Source organism: Prenolepis imparis, unplaced genomic scaffold (assembly GCF_030444845.1).
Source record: "Prenolepis imparis isolate NDT839.2.m4 unplaced genomic scaffold, iyPreImpa1.0 SCAF_1, whole genome shotgun sequence".
NCBI classification, from domain to species: domain Eukaryota; kingdom Metazoa; phylum Arthropoda; class Insecta; order Hymenoptera; family Formicidae; genus Prenolepis; species Prenolepis imparis.
The window spans coordinates 27273091-27295527 of NW_028141159.1; the positions used below are offsets into that span (position 1 = coordinate 27273091).

General features: G+C 31.2%; 2 protein-coding genes across 2 annotated transcripts in view; one reads left to right on the forward strand and one right to left on the reverse strand.

Moving 5' to 3' along the window:
- The window catches only part of LOC145938979 (uncharacterized), an 86515-nt gene that overhangs the window by 18623 nt on the left and 45455 nt on the right, over nucleotides 1–22437 (reverse strand). The gene's annotated exons all lie outside the window — the stretch shown is intronic.
- Nucleotides 46–7042, forward strand: LOC145939001 (uncharacterized). The gene is made up of 7 exons (XM_083042995.1): nucleotides 46–106; nucleotides 186–552; nucleotides 4119–4580; nucleotides 4836–4946; nucleotides 5200–5368; nucleotides 6584–6746; nucleotides 6861–7042. Exons 1-7 carry the CDS (start codon nucleotides 46–48, stop codon nucleotides 7040–7042), a joined length of 1515 nt encoding a protein of 504 aa, XP_082899121.1.

Here is a 22437-nt window from a genome sequence, read left to right on the forward strand (position 1 = left end):
AAATTTTTTATACTGGGCTGAAGAAAACCCGCACGTTGTTCGGCAATGTACGTTCCAGAATCGCTGGACAATAAACGTATGAGCAGGAATAATTGCGAACCGAATTGTAAGTAATAAATTTTTTTATTAATTAAGGAATTTTCTTTCGCAGCTTTAATAGATAATTTTCTTTCCATGATTTTCAGATCGGCCCTTATTTTTTCCGCCGCGACTAAATGGCGAAATTTATAAACATTTCTTGGAAAATGAGTTACCTGTTCTACTCGAGGATATTCCTCTCGATGTAAGAGCAGGTCTCATTTTCCAACATGATGGGGCACCTGCGCATTTTTCGCGTCAAGTGCGCGATTTTTTAAATGCGCACTATCACGAAAGATGGGTCGGTCGAGGTGGTCCAATTATTTGGCCAGCGCGATCGCCAGACCTCAATGTGCTCGACTATTTCGTGTGGGGTCACATTAAAGATTTAGTCGAGCACAGGCGTGATGGCACACAAGCAGAGATGCGAGAGGCAATTCTCGCTGCTTTTAATACCATCACACCGGAAATGGCGTATCGGGCTACGCGACATATCATTCAAAGAGCCGAATTGTGTTCGCACGAAGCAGGAGGTCATTTTGAACAACTTTTAAATTAAAATTTGAGAGTGGATTAGACCTACGGGGGATACCACTTTAAAAAAAATGCGCCATGTTATCTACCGCAAGGTGGTGTGGAAAAGATAACAAATTTTTTCTATGCCGCAAAGAGAGAGAGAGAGAGAGAGAGAGAGAGAGAGAGAAAGAGAGAGAGAAAGAATGTCATTGAATTATTATTAATTATTATTAATGTAAAATCTCAACAGAACATATCCGAGTACTATCGAGTGATTTGCATCAATTTCTTCTTTCTATGCATGCTGAATTTCGACGAGATGCACTGTAAATAATTATGTAAAATAAGATTAACAATAAATGTCGAATTACGCGAGAAATAATGGAAATGTTATACGTTTTCATTATTTTTCGTGTAATTTTACACTTATTATTATAGTAAATTTACGTATTTTTTTAATGATGCACATTGCTAAATATGATGTCGACGCAACTACAATGATTTTAAAATCGTAGAAAATAGTTTGTCAAAATTTTTCTTTACAAGAGAGAGGAAGAGAATGAGAGAAGTAATTCGACGCAAAGCTCCAGCTCATACGTACATTTACACACCCGTTGTCTTTTGTTGAACATCCCTGCTACCGCTTCGCCCCTCCTCCATCCCTCCCTCCCCCAGCAACGGCGTAACAATGGGCTGTCTCTTCTCGCCGCGCACACTAGTTGGCCGATCTTTAACAATTAATTTATCATTAACTATTGCGAATTTCGCAAAATGGTACAGGACTTTTCTACTCGGTTTGACCCACTCTACCTGTCTACGAGAGGTGATTCGCGAGTCACCGGACACCCTGTATAATATATAATATGTACAACACATACACACAAAACACATATATATAAAGTAACAACACATGTATGAAGTAACAAAGTCACATACAAACGTATATAAAATAATATAGTCACATATACACATATATAAAATAACATAGAATCACATACACATATATATAAAATAACATAGAGTTATATACACACGTATATAAAATAATATAGAGTCACATACACACGTATATAAAGTTACATAGAGTCACATATATGCATGTACATAAAGTATGTATAAAGTAAAATAGAGTTACATACATACGTATGTAAATTAACATAGAGTCACATACACTCATAAATAAAGTAACATAGAGTCACATACACACGTATATAAAATAACATAGAGTTACATACACACGTATATAAAGTAACATAGAGTTACATACATGCATGTACATAAAGCATGTATAAAGTAAATAGAGTTACATACATACGTATGTAAATTAACATAGAGTCACATACACTCATAAATAAAGTAACATATAGTATCACATATATACACATATAGTATCACATATATAAAAGTTTTAAACTATTTTTATACATTATTATATAACATAAAAAAATAAAAAATATACAAGGAAACGAGGAATATATATGATAATGTACCATATAAACTACGTATGTCAAATTTCGTAAGTGCATTACGAAATAAGGGATTCAAAATCACCATTGGAAAGGAAAGCCAGCATTTTCTATCAATTTCTATCTATCATTTTAAGCAGGGTGTTTTTCGTATTTACGTTATACACGTTCAATTAGAACTTTTTTGCAAACACCACAAAAATCAAATTACAATATTGTTTCATTAGGTTCAGGTAAATACGTTCATATCGGTTTCGAAAAAACTATTCAATAGAAATTAGTATGCATACCTATAAATCAATTACCTACTGAAATAGTTATAGATATAAGCACAGATAGTGCAACATTGAATGGATCAATTTTGGCCAATACAATATAGAATAACAAATATAATAAATAATAAACCTATTATAGCTGGAGTTTATTTAGGGAAATCAAAACCATGCGATTCTCATAAATTTATGAAACGATTTGTTAGTGACATTGTACAAGTGATACAAAATGGTGGAGTATCTATTAATGATAAAAAAATTCCTTTACGTATTAGATCTTTTATTGCAGATGCACCAGCAAGAGCATTTATTTTAAATCATAAAGGTCACATGTCTTCAAATCCGTGTTCTAAATGCAAAGTTGAAGGGTTTAGAGCATCTAATAGAATGGTATTTAATGTATTTGATTCACCATTACGAACTGATTTTGAATATAAAATGTGTATAGATACAGAACATCATAATGGTGAAAGTCCATTATCTGTACTTCCAATGGGATTAGTCTCACATGTTCCTTTCGAATAAATGCATTTAGTTTTGCTTGGGGTGACTAAAAAATTAATTATCGCATGGCTTGAAGGGAAGTATGCTGTATCAAAATTATCTGGTAGACAAATAAACATACTTTCAGCAAGATTGCTTTCTTGCAGCGTTTATTGTCCACGTGAATTTTCTCGTCGATGTAGAGATATTGTAGAATATAAAACTTTTAAAGCTACTGAATTTCGTACATTTTTAATATACACAGGACCTTCTGTATTACGTGACGTGGTGACACAAAATGTTTATATACATTTTTTATTGTTATCCTGTGCTATTCGCATTCTTATGTCTGATATTTCATCTGACGAAGATATCTTATTTTCAGAACAAGCATTGCGAAAATTTGTAATTCTTAGCGAAAATTTATACGGAATTGAATTTTTGTCATATAATTTGCACGGTTTACTTCATCTTGCTAACGATGTTAAACTTTTAGGAAAATTAGATTCATTTTCCGCATTTGATTTTGAAAATTATATGCCAGAATTTCGGAATTTTGTACGAAAACCTCATCTTCCATTGCAACAATTTATACGAAGATTGCACGAGTTAAACTTATGTGATGTGTCCTTAAAATCGAATAATTCTCATGATATAATACATGCATCCTGTACTCATAAAAATGGTCCTCTTTTACGTAGTATTCCTTGCACGTGTACTCAATTTAAATTATTAAAAGTTGGTTATATTACATATGGTTGTAATAAACGTGACAACTGTTGTATTTTAAAAAATGGTATTATATGTATTATAGAAAATATTGTTCAAATCTCAACAAATTATTATTTTATTGTGAAAAAATTTAAGGAAATTAACAATTTCTATAATTATGTAATTGAATCAAAATTAATGGGAGTGTTTGAATGTTATAATTTATCTGAACGATTTATTATTGCTTTATCGGATGTTTATACTAAATGTTTTAGAATTCCAAAATGGTCTAGAATTATTGATGAAGAAGAAAATATTATTCAAAATATATGGGTAATAACTACAATGTTTCCAGATATATCAAAGATATACGAGTAGATATAATACTGTTTTGTTGAGATTTGAACAAATGTATATATAATGTATATAATGTATTCATAATTATCTATAATTAAATATAAAAATTACTAGATTAATATTGTTCATTATTATTTATCTAACATTAACATTTTTATAAAATTTTATTTATAAAAATATTAATGTTAGATAAAGTAATATGAAAAATAATTGTATTTCTCTTTTTCCTGTTTAGTATAATGTCCAACGTTAAAGGTAATGAAAACAATCATATAAAGAAGCATAACAGTAAAATAAAAGAATTGAAAGTGACTTCAAAAGGAAGACATATAATAAAACCCAACAAATTGCTTACAACTTCATCTGATGAAAAATTGAAAACTAAAAAAAGGATTTTAAAACGCAAATCTATAAATATGCATGATGAGTTGAACGATCTTCAGTCATGTGCATCACAACCAAATATCTTAAGAGATATCACTTCATCAAACAAAGTGCATACATCAAAACGTATTACATCAAAAACACCCCACGCAAGTAACGTTTTACCTCGTAGTATTAGCATGAATGATACTAATCTGTTACACAATAATCATTATTCAAAACAATCGATTAAATATGATGCCACTCATGCATTGACAAGAAATCTAACTGAAGTAGATTCAAATACATCATTTAACGATCAGAATTCACAGCGATCAATCGAATATGATAAAACTGATTCATCATCAAAAAATTATAGTGGATCAGATTCAAATATGTCATGTAATGATCAGAATTTAAAGCAATCAGTCGAATATGATAAAACTGATTCATCATCAAAAAATTGTAGTAGACCAGGTTCAAATATGTCATTTAATGATAAGAACTTAAAGCGATCAATCGAACATGATACAAGTCATTCATTATCAAAAAAATATAGTGGAGGAGATTCGAGTATGTCTTGTAATACTAACAACTCTAAATTATCAAGTCAAAATAATAAAACGGTTAAGCCATCTGAAAGTATCAATGGATTGGAGAAAGATGTCACGAACCTACGCGAAATTCTTAAACTTTTGAGGTATGCTAATAATATTAGTTTCTTATATTTCTTTCAATTTATAAATATTTATTATAATTTGAAAATGTTGACTATAAGTTTATTCAAAATTCTTATGTCAAACATGCTTTTAAATAAAATGTTATTGAAATTTATTTATGGTATTATACCAATAAAAAATCTTATGTCTGTGAAAAGTTTATAGTAATCATGTATTATGTATTATTTTTATTTTATTACATGTACGTACAATTATATATTTTCTACGTTACAGGCAACTGATGGAACAAAATTCTAAAATGTTATCTGACATAAAAACTTTAAAAGGGCAGTATATATCATCGATGCAAAACAATTTATATAAAAGACCAGATGGCTTTCCATTGAAAACGGTAGAAGAATTTAAGGAACTAGAAACTGATACAGATCGTCTGCAAGAATTGGTATTTATAATATGCTTTTAATCCAACGACATATATTATAATAAATATCATAATGGATCAAGCATTCAAATAAATAAAGCTGAAATTAATAGTTTATAAAATTAAGAAAGATAGTTGTTCTTTAAGACTAGTCATTTATTTTAGAGCAGAAAGATGTCACTCTATTAGCAATCAATTGTCCTATTAGATAATTGGTTGCGTTCAGCAGAGAAAGTTGCTATACAATAATTGTAAAGCAACTTTCTCTGCTGAACGCAGCCAATACTATATAATTAAATGCTATCTTAGAATTGACATATTGATGAAATATATAAGATACAACTAAAACAATTTTTAAAAAGCTTTCAAAAATATAGCTTTCACAGTAAACTGTCAACATATAGCTTTGCATGGTGCTGTACAAAGATATATGCTTGGTCTATATGATATTAATATTCTTTGCAAAAAATATATACGAGGGAGGTGACTTATTTTAATTTATCCACTCAAATATCTTTTTCCTATGCTTTTTACAAGAAACTTTTTAACAAAAGTTGTAAGATTGCAAGGAGAATTATCTATTGATCCTCAATTGGCCTCGTATGGCGTCTTTCAAGGTCATTTTAAAGTTAACTTTTTTAAAATAAAATTACCCTAATATATATAATAATTTTATATAAATTGATTCCTTGTATTCTGCATAAAAAATTATAAAGATAAAATAACCAAAAATTGAACGTAGTTTACAAGATATTTTATCTCTCAATCTGACATTTTGGTATATAAAAAATTACAAAATAAAAAAAATCAAAAGGGATATCTTGTAGGGAATAGGAGGGGTAGCTTTAGGTAATGATAGGATTTGGTCGCTTGCGTATGCTGACGATATGGTTTTACTAGATATATAATAATTAGATAATAATTTATTTATTTATATGGCTATTTTATCCTTATAACTTATAACTTTTTATGCAGAATATTACAAGAAATTTATTTACATAAAACATTTTGAGTAGTTTCATTTTTAAAAAATCAAGTAAATTTTGTGTGACTTTGAGAAACGCCACTCAAAAATAATTCAAGATCGTGATATAATGTTCCTCTTGAACTCTACTACTTTTTTGTCAGAACATTTTTTTATAAAAAGCATAGAAGAAAAGATATCTGAATCGATAAATTAAAATAAGCCACCCGTATATAATTATAATTTAAAAATTTTATGAAAATTTGTTACAGCTAACATATCTTAAATTTGTTGGTGGCATAAAGTTAAGAGAAGCTCTCAGTCATTTCCAAAAAGAAACAATGACAGATGAGCTAACATGTAAATTTACTTACTGGGGTCGAACAAAAGAATCGTTGTCATTTTATAATACACAGATGGCAAAAGTGTATTTTTGTACGTATTTGTTGTTTTTCGAAAGCTATATGTGTGATATGCGCTACATATATTAAAATGTAAATACTTTGATTCTTGAAATATCAATAATGTATAAATATTTGTATTTTATAGATGCAGCTAAAACGTGTCCAAATTTTAAAGGGCCCGAAACTAGAGCGAAATTTAAATTAGAAATAATGAAAGTTTTTCGTGCGGCAAAGCAACGACAGTATTTGAAAAATAAAAGTACAGCGGCACTTTCAGAAGAAAATGAGGAAGAAATGTCTTCTGAGGATACTATTTTCAACGTTTAGTTCAATACTGATGATATTCCTGAAACGGAAGATCCTGATGCGTCCCATGATTGATGTAATGAGAGTATTCAAGATATGCACATTTATTAAAAATGTTATCCCTTTTAAATTTTAATTTCTATCTAAGTTTTTATTAAGACTTCTGGGTCCTCGCGACTATGTTAGATTGTGACGTCAGAGGAGAGAAAGCACACGAAAATTCTTAGATGCCATTTTTAAATGAAAGGATATTTCGATGAAACACTATATTTCAGATGGTTTTAGCACACTTTTAAAATACCTCGAAAATTATTCTTTCCCTTGACAGTCAATCAACAACTGTAAAATAATCGTGATATATCAGACTTTGTCATATGGAATGACTGCGCATGCAAAGACCAGACGCACTGGGCTTCATATTTTACAGTCATTTTACAGCTGTTTGATTATAAAGAGAGAAAAAGATAGTTTTCGAGGTATAAAGAGTGTGCTAAAGCCATCTGAAGTGCAGTTTCATTGAAACCGGAATATCTTTTTATTTCGAAATGGCATCTAAGAATTTTTAGCGTGTTTTCTCTGACGTCACAATTCCAACATGGTCGGTGAGAAACCAGGAGCCTTAACGGTGCGGACTATCTCAGAACAGTTTTTTTTTTATAGAAATGCAATTTCTTTTTTTCCGCAACGTTTTTTGTGCACATTCTGTGTGTGTATAATATATATATATATATATATATATATATATATTATATATATAAATAATATATTATTTTTCTATAAAAAAGAATGTGCCCCACATAGCATATGCGTATTCACAAGATGTTAGGAATAAGATATATCCCAAAGATATTTTTAGGCGATAAGAGCCTCTATTACGGTTCTTGGATGAGTTTGTTCACAAGGTGAAAATTACAAAAGTGAGGAGATTCATTAGATTTCGACAAATGAAATCGTAGATAATCTAGTGAATCTCTCACTTTTGTAATTTTCACCTCGTGAGTAAATTCATCCAAGAACCGTAATAGATTCCAAAAGATGTGGAGCAATAAGTTAAATCCTATATAATATATATATTATTGTATATGAATATGATTTATTTTATATTTTATAAAAAAATGTGCAATTTGTTAAAATTATTATTTCTTTGAAAAAAGAATATGCGATAATTTGTAAGAATTAAAATTTTTACGTTTGTAACAATAAAACTAATATGTATATAAAATATACATATATATGTGATAACTATTTTGTAATAACCAAATATATATGTAATAAATATAATTTTTTATCAATGATATTTGTTGAATTTTATAAATAATCCTAATTTGAATAGCTAATATGTGTCAAAAATATTATATTATTTTCGTGAACTCATAGCACTGCAATAAATACAAACATACAATGTTGTAATTTTCTAAACTTCATATAACATATAATATGCAATATTAATTTGAACATTATTTATGTACTCATGATGTCATCCTTTTGCAAAATTTTAAAGATATCACAACATGTCTGCGTTTTGAGTAGCATATGAGCCTGCATCTGTGTCTATTTTTGTCATCATGTTTGTAAGAAATATGAGTACAATATGAGTTCAGAATGCATTTGTATTGCTATCTGGATATCTATAATTTAATGTTCATATTTACAGAAAAAATATCTAAAAGAAGCATTTCACATCCTTATTCGAGTTACAAAACCCATGAGAAAAATTTTGATGAGAATACAGAATCGGAATCTGGTAAATTTTTAAAACATATGTTTAATAAAAATTACTATAATTTTTTAAATATTGTAAATTAATTGGCTTTTAAATTATATGTATTATACTTACAGAAAAAATCTCATAAAAGTATTCTACATCTTTTATTTAAAATGAAAAGATATAAGATTACATTTTTTACATTCTTTATTATTCTATATTTTTATACAATGTAAAAAGCATTATTATATTTTATTATAAAACAATTTTTTAAATTAATTTTATATTGTTTGCACTTTCAATACAAAAATTGCTAAAAAATATTTAAAATTTCTTTTGTCAGTTATAAAATTAGTAAAAAAAAATAATGAAATAATCACAACACCATTAGTAAAATTTAAATAAAAATAAATCAATTTGAAATAATATAATAATTTCAAGTACAACAATAATTAAAAGAAAAAATCGATTTTAAAAATTTTTTATATACACACTTTTTATTATACTAATAATATATATTTATGATAAAAGTTTTTTATGTATCATGTATTTTTTTCAGATGTAAATGAAAACAACAATTCTTTATCCTTATCAAATACTAATTTAGATTCGCAACCATTGGATTACGGTGATTATTTCTCAGAAAATGAAGAAATTTTGCGAGCTTAATAATTAATTGCTATTAATAATATGTATATAATTTATATTTAAAACTAAAATTTAATATTTTAAAATATATTAATTAAAATTGATATTTTTTTATATATTACAGACAAACAAACGGAAATATCTCCAAAATCATCAAGTGCAGAAAGAAAAAAATTATTTCCTACAATAAAATAGTATGTAATAATATCTTAATTTTAATTTTAGATTTTTGTTATGTCTTTAACATATTTTTTTAGTTGATTATAATCCTGGATACAATTTAAAAATAAGGAAAAAAAGTGAAGAAAACTCTCCTAAACGTAAAATGAAAAGAAATCTTGTTTGTATGTCATTTCCATATGTTTCCTAAATGATCTGATATTTTTATTATTTTTATAAAACAACTAATACTTTTCTTTTCTTGAAATAGTAAGAAATAATTCTGAATTAGAACTGGAAAAAGTTAAAAAACGGCAAAAAATTGAAACTGTTATTAAAGAAAATATAACTTCAAGCAAAGGTATATGTATATATGTATACAGTAACAAATTTTGTGAATTTATCTTTCTAATCTAATAATTAATAATTCTAATTTTTTTATAGAAAAAACTTCTACAGTGGATTACTTAAAATCGAAGATATGTACTTTGAATCGGAAATTAGATAACATTTTAGCCTTATTAAACGATGACCAAAACTTGACAGCGCCAAATATGTCATTTGATTTATTGCCAGATTTTCCATTGGATGATATAGACAATTTTAAGCGTTTTTGTAATGAATTACAAAATAATGATGAACTCCGAAAACAATTTGTAAGTTATAAATTATTTTACGAAATAAATTAATATTGAAAATAATGTATTTTATATTCCTACAGCAAAAAAAAATTCGAACTATTGGTGGGCAAAATGCAGAAAAACATTTAATCAATAGTTTAGTAATAACTCTCACAAATAAACTCGCCAAAGGATTAACTTGGGATGGTCAACGTCAAACCGAAGGGATAAAGAACACAATATTTTCTGATATTATTATTGGTAATTTTTAAATTATTTTAATTAAATATATTTTTATATTATTTTAATTAAATATATATATATTAAATATATTAAATTTTTTAAATTTAAATACATAATTTTTATAATTTTAAACTTTTTTCAGGAACAATTTTAAATATACATAATTCCTCGACATATAGTGAATTAAGTAGTACATTTTCGGCATGGTTAAGAAGAGCTGGAGACAGATTTCGTTATCACTTAAAACTGGGACACGAAACATGATTATTTCACATTTTATATTTAATATCCTAATATTTTAATCTTTCCCATCTTAATATCCTAATTTTTAATCTTATATTATCCTTACTATTATCTTATATGGACGCAGTTATGCTATACGAAACCGATCATAAATTTTTTCGATTTCAAGATTTTTATTACAAATTGTGCCTGAATGTATCAGGCACAATTTGCAATAGAAATCTCGAAATAAAAAAAATTGGTAGTTGGTTACATATTTCATAACTGCGTCCATATAATCCTAATATTTAATCTTTTATTGTATTACTCATCTATTATGCCATACCTTATATTTTATTTTATTAAGCTATTTTATTTTGCAATAATAAAAATGTATATCAAAATATAAAAGATAATTTTAAAAAATTAAAAATTTGTTATATAATAAAGAATAATAATGTTATGTAATAGAAAATATAATAAACATGTTTCTTTTTAAATTGTTGTTTTATATAAAAAAATTCATCTTCCAATTTTTAATTAAAATAATTTTTTTTATAAAATAAAGTTAACGAAAACATATCCAAGATATAGTTTTAAAAGACGACTATAAGATGTATACAATTAGATGTCTTTTAAAAGACGACTATAAGATGTCTAAAATTAGATGTCTTTTAGATATCTTATAAGTTAAGGCTGTAAGATGACTTTTAGTCGGACATATTAGACATCTTTTCTTTGACTATAAGCTCTCACTGAAAGACTTTGTAAAAAATATGTCATCTTTTAGTCATCTTTTAGACAACTTTGTGCTGTCTGGGTTGTATACATTGAACATTTGTTATAAGTTTCTTGTTTTTGTTATACTTATTAAGCATCAATTACATTTTCCATTTAGGTACATATGACAAAGGATTATTAAAATTAAAAAAAGCTGAAATTTTGTCGGACATTAATTCAGAAAACGACGATCTAGAAGATTTCAAGAAATCTCGAAAAGCAAGAGCAAAAAAGATTATCTCAAGCAGTGATGAAAATAATAGTGATCAAGAAAATATACAGTTATCTCATTACCCCAAAGTTCCGCAAATAAAAAGTAACACATTTTACAAATCAAAGAAATGTGATGAAAAATCCAAGAAACAGTGTATAAGTAAGTATGAAACAAATTGTACATATATTTATATAATACATGTAAAAGTGTATAACTAATTATTATTATTGATTGGTTCATTCAGAAAAGAAGCTGTAATTACTTTGTAAGGAAAATGTCTACAGAGACTAATGTATGCGAAATAAGAAAAAGGAATGATAGTGATTTCATTTCTGGTAATTTAGATTATTTATAATTAAAAAATCAAATAAACATCAACTAACAATAATACTATACACCAATGTTATATTTTCGTATTCAACAATATAAATGTAATAATGCATATTATGTGCATGTTAGCTATTAGTTACATTGTATTACACGAGAAATTATAGCATTGATGATGTTATATTACTGATAGTTCGTGTTTACATTGGATTGCTTTTTTAAAAATATATATTGATATATTTTTTAATTATAGATACGTGTAATAAAGATAATTTATCTGATGATCTACATGACGAACCTTGCGCTAAACGTAATGCAAGTAATACTGGTTTAAGTAAGTATGAAACTATCATTTATAAATATATAACGTGTGTATTTATTTTATTTTACGATGTACTAATATACTATTATGTAATTTTAGCAAATTCTGATTTTCAACGTTACATAATTAGAAAACTCGTAGACGTAGGATATCAACTACGTTCATTGCAAGAACTAGGAAATGTTATGAATAACAGATTAGATAATATTTTACAAAACCTTCAAATATCTTCCTCTCAAGGAACAGAAGGCGAAACAGTGGAACAAGATAAAATGAATAATTTTCCCATTGAAAATAATGAAGATTTACAGAATTTTGAAAAATTGTTAATTAAAGGTAAAATAAATCGCCAAAAATTGGTAAGTGTTAAGATTGGAAAAATTGGAATTAATTATGTGTGCATGTGTGCGTATGTGCGCACATGTGTGTACATAAATATATTTTAATTTTTATTATTGATATTTATTATGGAACACATAAACCATCAGATTCAAATGAATTTCTTGCAAAATTTGTGGGTGAAGTAAAGATATAACACGAAGATGGAATTACTATTAATAACAGAAATATACCACGTACATTACATTCTATTATATGCGATGCACCAGCGAAAGCATTTGTGTTGCAAATAAAAGAACATAATGGTTATTCCAGTTGTACAAAGTGCATAATTGAAAGCAGTTACATTAACGGTAAAATGTGTTTTCCTGAAACAAATGCACAATTACGAACAAATAAAGATTTCCGTTTAAGGAAGGACGAAAATTATCATATTGGGCATTCAGCTATTTTAAAGCTACCAGATTTTGATCTTGTGAACAATATACCTTTGGAATATATGCATCTTGTATGTTTAGGAGTCATGCGCAAATTATTATATATGTGGTTATTCGGAAAACTTGAAGTTCGTTTACAACACAGAAAAGTTGAGACAATATCATTGCAGCTGGAAAATGTATTAAAATATATATACCATGCGAATTTGTGCATAAATCAAGATCACTTGCCTTTGTCAAACTTGTGACGTGACGTTTTTACGCCCGTCACAGGGCCGGCACGGCCCGGCCGAGGAAGGGTCGAGAAAGGGCGAATTTTGGTCGGCGAGCGACGAACTTTTCTTCGTCGACTCGCCTTTAGTTATTTAAGTACCTTAGATTTACCGAGTTGAAGTAGTCGGAGAAGACCCAAATGTACCGAAGGGAGCAGCCATCGTGGGATGGCGAATCTGCAACGAGAATGGACGACCTGGGTGGAAGCGGTGCGTTCGGAGACGCCGGATAACGCACGGTCAAGTAAGGTCTTTATTGTAAAATAAATGAAATAGATAAGCAAGGGTCCGTTACTGCCGAATACAGCCTCGGATAGCGGAAGGAAGCGGAGGAGCACATAAAAGGGTACCGACATCTCGAGACAGGGATGACTACTCCAATGGGGCCGCCGGCATCGTCCCGAAGAAATCGGAACCGTCGGAGACTGATCACCTCTCGGCGAGTCCCTCAGCAAGTCGACAAACATTAGAGAAGGAGAGAAGCAGTTATTCGGGACGTACAGCGAGCAGCCATATTATCCGCACCAACATTCCGAAACGTACCGAGAGCGATTTCGAAATTACCGGGGCAACGAGGCCCGCAAGGATCGACTAGCGTCGAAATAGGATCAAGGATCGATTATCAGCTCGGCGCGCGCAGCGCCGCAGGAGCCGGCTACCGGCGTACCGCGGGCCCAGAGTCAGACACTGTTCGACGAGACGGCGGCGTGCGAACCACGTGAGACACCGACGGACCGCAATAAATTGTAAGACCACCACTTCGAAATCTCGGTAAGAGCGAACTCGGCGGGGACTCGCGTTTTAATAAAACGGATAAGATTGTTATCGATGTTACTGTTTATTATTTTCGTTACCGAGCACTCGGGAGTGTCCAAAACGCGAGGCCCGTACCGAGATTCGCCATTAACGTAAGAACTGCGCAGCCTCTCTCTCTCTCCGTGGAGAGCCGTACCGAGTCGACAGTCCAGAATTTTGTATATAAATGTTAGTCTAATTAGTTATCGAGTTTCGTCCTTCTGATTGTCTCGTGTCAAGTATTTGAGTATTGTAATTTGGAGATGTCGTTCTCCCTTCGCCTCCTCGATTGAAATGTAATACGGGATATGTTCCCCTCGGTAGCGATAAATATCGAACCATTGTTTTGTAAGACCTCGAGTGTCGAGGATCTACCGAGTCACGAGGTCGTAAATTAGTGATATGAAACATCCATCCATTTTCTGATATGAAATATAGTTATCTAAAATTTTAAGTATTTCGATTTGCTGATTTAATGACTCTCCTTCTCTCCGAAGCTCCGAGTATGATTCCCCGCATTAAGAACCCCGCCCCTCTGCCAATTAGGAAACTGAGTTACCGAGCTTAAGCCGTCACTATTGTAGAACTAATTATCGTGTTATTTTGAGTGGTGAAAAGAGATTCTGTTTTATATGTTTATGGCTAAAATTTTCTCTTTTTCTTATTATATACACTATATATATAAAACAAAATAAATGAATAAGTACAGTATATGTTTTAAGTACAGTATGTGTATGTACAGTATATGTCAGTTGCTTTACCCAAAATAGTGTGTATACAATAAGATGAAAAGAGAGAGAAAATTATAATAAAGAAGAGTGAGTGAGACAGAGAGCACTACCGTGATTGATTACATACCTCGTTCGCGCATGTGCAGTTTATTTTCGTTCACGCAGAAATTGCCAGAGTTGCGCTATTGTATATACTGTCTCCGATGAGCTTTTTCGTCCACTGGCATACTTGTACACACGCTTAAGAATACGTATCCATACGTTTATACACGCGTCTGCGTACATCCGCACGCATTTATATATGTGTCCACGCATACGCACGCACGCATTCGCACATATTTATACATGCGTGCACATACACCGACATACATACGTACCTACGCTTACACATATACAAGTACTGTGCAGTTTACATCTGTACATACATTACAATTTTAAATAAATACTTTGATTTACACACATTCACACCGGCGTTTCATATTTTATCTTTTCATGAACTCTGATGCTGAGCTATCTTGCGCTCGCGAAAGCGACCGTTACAAACTTCTAACGGTTCGAAAAGTGGTGTTCTCTTTTTTTAATCTGTGCTCTTTATCTTAAAACTGAATTATTTCAGAAACGCAACGCAAAAACATATTAGTCCTTAAAGCTGTATCTAGAATGTTTTTCGCAATTTCAAGTTCTTCTGTGCTCTTTTAGCGGTTATTCTTCATGTTCACAAAGCATCTCATTTATCCGCCCGCGGCGTTCGATCTCGAAGTATTGCGTGATTGTGCAAATCGCTAACCTGCATCTGTAATTATTGCAATTATCAGTGACAGTTGTGAAATTAGTGTGAGATAAAGACTGTTCGTGATCTTTATCAAATCTTCGTCGCACGATGTTAACATTCGGGTCGACTGTTTGAGAAACATTTTCGGTCGCATCACTCGAAACCGTTGAAAATACAAAAAAGCTTTGGAATGATAAGCTTAACCGCTTTATTCTGAATTTCGAATTCAATCTCTCGATAACAATTAGGAACAGTTTTAAGATCATCACGAGAAACTCATTGATGCTCTCACGGAAATGCTCTCGCGTTCACGCTGTTGTCGTAAGTAATTCTGAATGTTTCTTCTATAGTATTGTTAATTACATCGCATTATGTTCGGAATTTGCGTCAAAATCACTCAATTAGCGACATGATTTCGCTACTCAGGACCTCTGCTTCAATTGTCTTCATCACATGTTTTGATCACATCGACTCAGCACATGTCGTACTATGAAAGAATGTTAAAAATGCAAAGGTCAGCATCACACATTGCTCCATCGAAAAGCTGCATCCACCTCCATTGCTACGACCATAAGTCTAGAGACTGTCTCGACTGCTTCGATATCCAGTGCGCGGATCGGGAGCGTTTATCAGGACTATCTCTCATCTCACAGCTGCTTAATTTAAATGTCCGCAGGTTTTACTCGCAACGGCTTGTGTGGCGACGATTATCAAGAGTACGGTGACAACGTTCGTGCGCTGTTAAATCAAGGATTAAAAGACTCAGGTCAGAAGTTATTTGCAGTTGCTCCATCCTCAACGTATCTTCAATGTCGATCATCAGTGCTCACAACGTCAGCTCTACTCGAGGCGTCGTTTCTCTGCAACTACGCCCACGTATCGATCGAATTTATTGTTTCTGCATTCGTCCTCCTAAGATCACTGGCCGTATTCCATCCATCCAATAGCAATTATATACTGGACTTATCTTGCCTGCCGTTAGCCGATCCGAATTTCACGATTCCTAATTCAATCGACAGAAGCGGACGGTTACGGATTTCTGTTAGTCGAATCCATCAAGCGAAGACCGTCAAAGGTGTTCATCGCTCAATGTCGACAACAAATGTCACTCTGAATAGTTTCTGGACCCATTCACACTAACACTTCAAAGTTTCAGCAAACTGTGCTCATCTTCCGTTTCAAAAGACGTAAATCTCAACGAAGAGCTTGAGTGGTTTTAGCTTTAGGAAGAAGTTGAGTGATTCGTCAGTTACTCAATCCAGAAAAACAAGATCATTTTCTAGCCATGCATTCTCGCGACAAGACCGGACGATACATCGTTCGTTTATTATTTTGGTCGGCTCACAAGTGTCAGGAGGACTCCCGTTCTTCAGCTGGTCGCCTACTTGAGCGAGTTCGCCAACAAATTTACCGCGATAAGTCCTTCGGTCGACTTTACACTGAATTCATGACAGAATACGCCGCTTTGGATCACATGATGTCAGTAGCTGCTTTTCACAGACATGGCGAGGTCTCAGTCTTTCTTCCACATCACGTCACAGTCCTCCGAGAATCTCGCGTCACAACTAAGCTGCAAGTCTGCGTGTTCAATGGCTCATCGCGTGCAACCAGTAGATTATTTCCAATGACTATCTTTATGCTAGGCCCAAACTACAGCAAGACTTGAACACCGTCATTTTTACGTTGGCGAACGCATTTGTCTTCGCAATTGACATCGAAAAAATGTATTGACAGATTCTGATACACTCTGAAGACCGAAAGTAGCATTCAATTGGACACATTGTTTATTGGTCAATTAAACATACGACTTTCTGATTGGTTAATCCTGCTAATGACTCTAGGCATCGATCGATATGAGTGATAGCGTGTAATCGCATTATGTGCAAATAAACTTCTAAAAGAAATTTAATCCTTCCTTCACCTCACACTTCAAAGATAAATGAATAGCGGTGAAATCAACGAAATTTCATCTTTGATGCATTCTTGACGACATCGTGATTACTTATGAGAAGTTCAGCACACTCCTCACACAAGTGAAAGCGATCCTAAATTCGTGTCCGCTCTGCGCTCTTTCCGACGATTCTGCCGATGTCAACGCACTTACACCCGCTCATTTCTTCGTCAACAAGTCTTTGATTGTTATTCCAGAACTTTCGCTAACCGACGTTTCAACATTGTCACGCTGGCAACTTCTCCGTTACATGCTCGATTGCTTCTGGAATCGCTGGTCCATCGAATTACTTATAACGCCAGCAGATCAGAAATAAATGGCAATAACCCACTCTGTCCACTTACATCAGATTTTTTGCGCTAATACTCAACGAACGATTTCATTCGATGCAATTCACAAAAACATATATAAAATTATCATTGTCATTCATTCATTCATTCATTCATTTCGCTGGTTGTCTTATCATTTATATCATTATTTCGCGTTCTACAAATTTAATTAGTTTTCAGTGACATTAAGGGGATCCCTCAGCGAACGGCGAACTCCGCCGAAATAGTAGCGTCCTCATTTTAAAATTAAAAATATCGATAATTACGACTGACTCTTAGAGTAATTACTGACATTTTAAATTTCATATTATCAATCATCGCAGATCAAATATGTATTAGAAATGTATGTATATATTGCACACATTAAGTCACTTTTTGCTACATCCAATACTATTATAGGTTTGAACGCAAATATGTACTGCTGTTTTTTGCTCTACTATACCTACAACACACGCTCACATACGCATGAATCGTAATACAAACTATATTGTTATATTAGATTTCTAATCTAGATTTAGAAAATAACAGTGTTTTCTCGTGTACTTCAATCTCAGGAAACTTGTTTCTACGTTCATACAAAGTGTACACTTTTTATATGAAGCAGCTTTTATATAATATTATGATGAGTTGACAGCTCATCTGCAATTTGAGACGCCATATTAAGATAAAAATAGATAAGGAAAACTGTAATTTTGTAATTATTTCTCATTTTCCATATGAAACCGGAGTTTCCTGAGATCATTAATGTATATATTGCAATCATGGAGGAGCATTTTTAATTCTGTCAAATTAATGCGACTAGAAATACGAAAATAGTAATTTTGTCGATAATACAAACAGTTGAGGGATTCCCTTAATTACGTCCCTAAAATGGCGGTGATCAATATATTTTAATTATTTGCATAATTGCTGAGTGAAATCGCTGTCATTTTGATGTGCTTTATTTGTTTCGATTTATAAAACAATCTATAAATAAAGTTCTCATCAACTCAGTGCAACGTCGCGGTACATCGATCGCTAGTGTTGAGTGTTTTTTTATGCTTTTATTAACATATTCGCTCGTCTCATCGCACGTGTACCTCGCACCTTCGACCAGCGCTCGGCTCAGCTAATCGAAGCGTTTATCGTTGATCGTCTATTCTAACGGATTCGACATTATCATCTTTAAACATCTTTTTTAAAAGTCAGTCAGTTTTGGACTATTTATATGATCACATCGTTCTTTAATTTTCAAGCCAAGTTTTATCATAAATTAAGACTTATCCAAGTATAACAAATAAAGTATAAAACTTTTGTAACAAAAAGTGAAATTTTTTTCATTAATTAATTCTTCGAAAAGTAAAGTTTTTTTTATTATCTGTGCTCTTTATCTCAAAACTGAATATTTTAGAAAGCACAAAAGGATTAACATTAACATATAAATAAATTTAGGTTATAAAAGCTAAAAATTTAGTTAAAGTTTATATTAAAGCAAATTCTATAATTTTCTTCAAAACCAAATATTATTGCGATTACAAATAAAATTGTAATTAAATGTATACTGTTTTCAAAATATATTATTAAAATTGCAATATATCAATCAAACATTACACACTTACTAATTCTAATTACTTAACATAACTAACATGCATATATGAATATTTAAAATGGCAACGAAATGGTCCAAGTTATTCCATTTGGTAACCTGGCTATATAGGGAACATTTTCCGTGATCAACTTTTTTCTTTCTACACTATCGAGATAACTCTCCTTACTCTTACTTTATTAGTACTTATATTTTTTTTCTTTTCTGTCATCTTTTACTAAACTATCCGATAATTTCCTTTTATTATTTATTGAATCATTAATCATCAATAATTTATATAGATTTGTAACTTTAAGGGGATATCAATGCAAAATTTTCAAAAATTCTAATTTTTAGTTATTACTTATTATTTCGAAAGATACACATTTCAAAAATATTCTTTCAAAAGTTTCAGAAAAAAATCTGTAAAATTGGCTAAGCTTATCCTTTCCCATAAAGTTGTGTCTATAGCACTTGACGTGAAGTTGACTGCGCTAAACAGCGGAATTATCCATAGCAACGAAAACTTAATGTAACCTTTCTGACACTTTCTTTTAATTCATTTTTAATATATATTTCGATTGGTAAACCTGTTTGTATTATATTGAGATCGTATACAAAGAGACGTGCGAAATATATTTACGTTTCGCCTCATGTTAATTATTCGAGTTTTTTTATTTCTGTTTTTTTTTGTGTTGTATTATTATGAATCAAAGAAATAAAAGACATGTAGTCGGAAAAGAGGGTTGATAGGAAACAATGCAGGCCAAATCTGGTTAATCGGTATCAAATAGAGAAAGAAAATCTAAATCTAAATATTAGCATTTCTTTTCATAAAAGCAGAACAGCATCGGCAATTATATAAAATTAGACCAAACAATTAGCTATAGAATTTTTAATTTCTAAACAGTTTTCGTAGCAATAAGTCAATTCGTCAAGTGTAAGGTGAAATTTTATGAAACTAATCGACGAGAAGTTGGATTTAAAATTGTGCTAAAATGCAACTCGTGCGAGCTAAAAAAAATTTCCTCGTGCCCAGCAATCAAAAATGCATATGAAATTCGTCGATTTATATTTACAATGGAATTATTGGGAATATCATTAGCTGAAGCAGAAAAGTTTTCTGCATGCATGGGCTTGTTGCGCCCGATTTTTTAATTATTTTGCGAATTATTTGCGATTATAATAAAGCAAAATTGCCAAGCTACATAATGTATTAAAAATGTATTATTAATAAAAGCTGGCGAAGAAAAAAAATAATTACCAAAAAATGTGGAAATAATAATCAAATATTCCGTTTCCGACGATGGCTCTTGGCGTAAACGTGTTTTTAGCTCTTTACATGGTGTAGTAAGTATTATCGGCTATTACTCCAAAAAAATCCTCGATATTTATGTTAAATTAGCATACTGCAAGACATGTACACTGTGGAAAAAAAAGTTGTTACAGAAGAATATGAAATTTGGAAGGAGGATCACGCTGATAAATGCGACTCAAATCATAGCGGCACCGCAAGGTGAAATGGAATCTGATGCCATCGTCGAAATGTTTAAGAGAGCTGAAAACTTACACAAAGCGAAATATGTAAATTACATAGGCGATGGTGATTCAACAACTTATAACAAAATTGTAGTTTATTTCGCATAATGTTAACAAAAAAAGAATGTGTAAATCACATACAAAAACACATGGGTTCTAGATTGCGTAGCTGCAAAGAAAGAAAAAAGGGCCTCGGCGGAAAAGGTAAATCAACTGGTAAACTAATTAAAGAATTGACTACATATTATGGCCTTGCAATACGTCGCAATAGTAACTCTATACAAGATATGAAAAAGGCTATTTGGGCAACGTTTTTTCATAAGCTTCTTTTTTCAACATTCCATATAGATGTCTCAACACTCTTAGAACGATTTGGTCGTTTACTTAAGGGAACAAATACAAAATTGACATAGGTATACGGGATTTAATAAATTAAATCGGTTCATCAAAGTATACAAAGACACGTTAGATAGATACTTCCATAAAAATGTCGTGTACAAAATATCGTGTACCGATTGTGACGCATCCTCTGTTGAACAAACTAAAGATTTTAAAAGATTTTTAAAAACCAAATTAAGTGAGCACCGAAATCATAAACACAAATACACATACGATACAGTAATGAGTGATTACTGATCACAGATTGCTTAATCAAGATTTTGTTAACCGGGATATTGTTGAGATATTGGATGAGCAACTCAATTTATAGAAAAGACTATTGTCAGAAATGTTTTATATTAAACGACAAAAAAACAGTATTAATTTATATATATATATATATATATATATATATATATATACAATAGTAAAACGGAATGTCTAGACCATATTTATGTCCCTATTATCAAAAGTTTACCAAAAATATAATAATGTTCGGTCACAAGGTTCCCCCCCCCCCCCCAATGTTTATTTAATGACAAACATCTAACTTGTTATATAATGTCAAAGTTATATTTTGAATTACTCGCGATGGATATTTTGACAAGTGCGGATCGGTCGCGTGCTCCCTCGTATGCCTTTGCGCTCTCTCGATGAGTACCTCTCGAGAATTAAGTTCACTCTTTTGTCTATCTCAGTTTTAGTTTTTTAACACTTGTTTTTATAGTGATTTGTGGTGCACATACGACACACATCCATTCTCTATACGGCTGTAACCGATCAGAGGCACCTCGCAGAGAGAATGGTGTTTGGTGTTTCGTGGGATACCGCGTATTTCGGTCACACGATTGGCACTTGCTAATTATTGTATGTATCTGTTTCATGTAGTCACTGAGAATGATCCGAAGAGGGGTCGAAACGTTTGGTTTTTGAATTAATAAAATCTTTCTTGTGTTTAAGACAAATGTCTATAGCCGGTTTTTATTTTTATATTTTAACGTTATTAGAGTTTGTTTACTAATTTTTCTTTCATAAAATTTCTACCGAAAAAATTCTTCAGCATCAAAAT

Bases quoted from the DNA above. Each gene is read 5' to 3' on its own strand.
- LOC145939001 (XM_083042995.1), top strand. From the start codon at position 46: ATGTACGTTCCAGAATCGCTGGACAATAAACGTATGAGCAGGAATAAT. The intron at 553-4,118 runs GTATCGGGCTAC...TTTCCTGTTTAG, and splicing joins ACCATCACACCGGAAATGGC to TATAATGTCCAACGTTAAAG. The intron at 4,581-4,835 runs ATCAATCGAATA...GTCTTGTAATAC, and splicing joins AACGATCAGAATTCACAGCG to TAACAACTCTAAATTATCAA.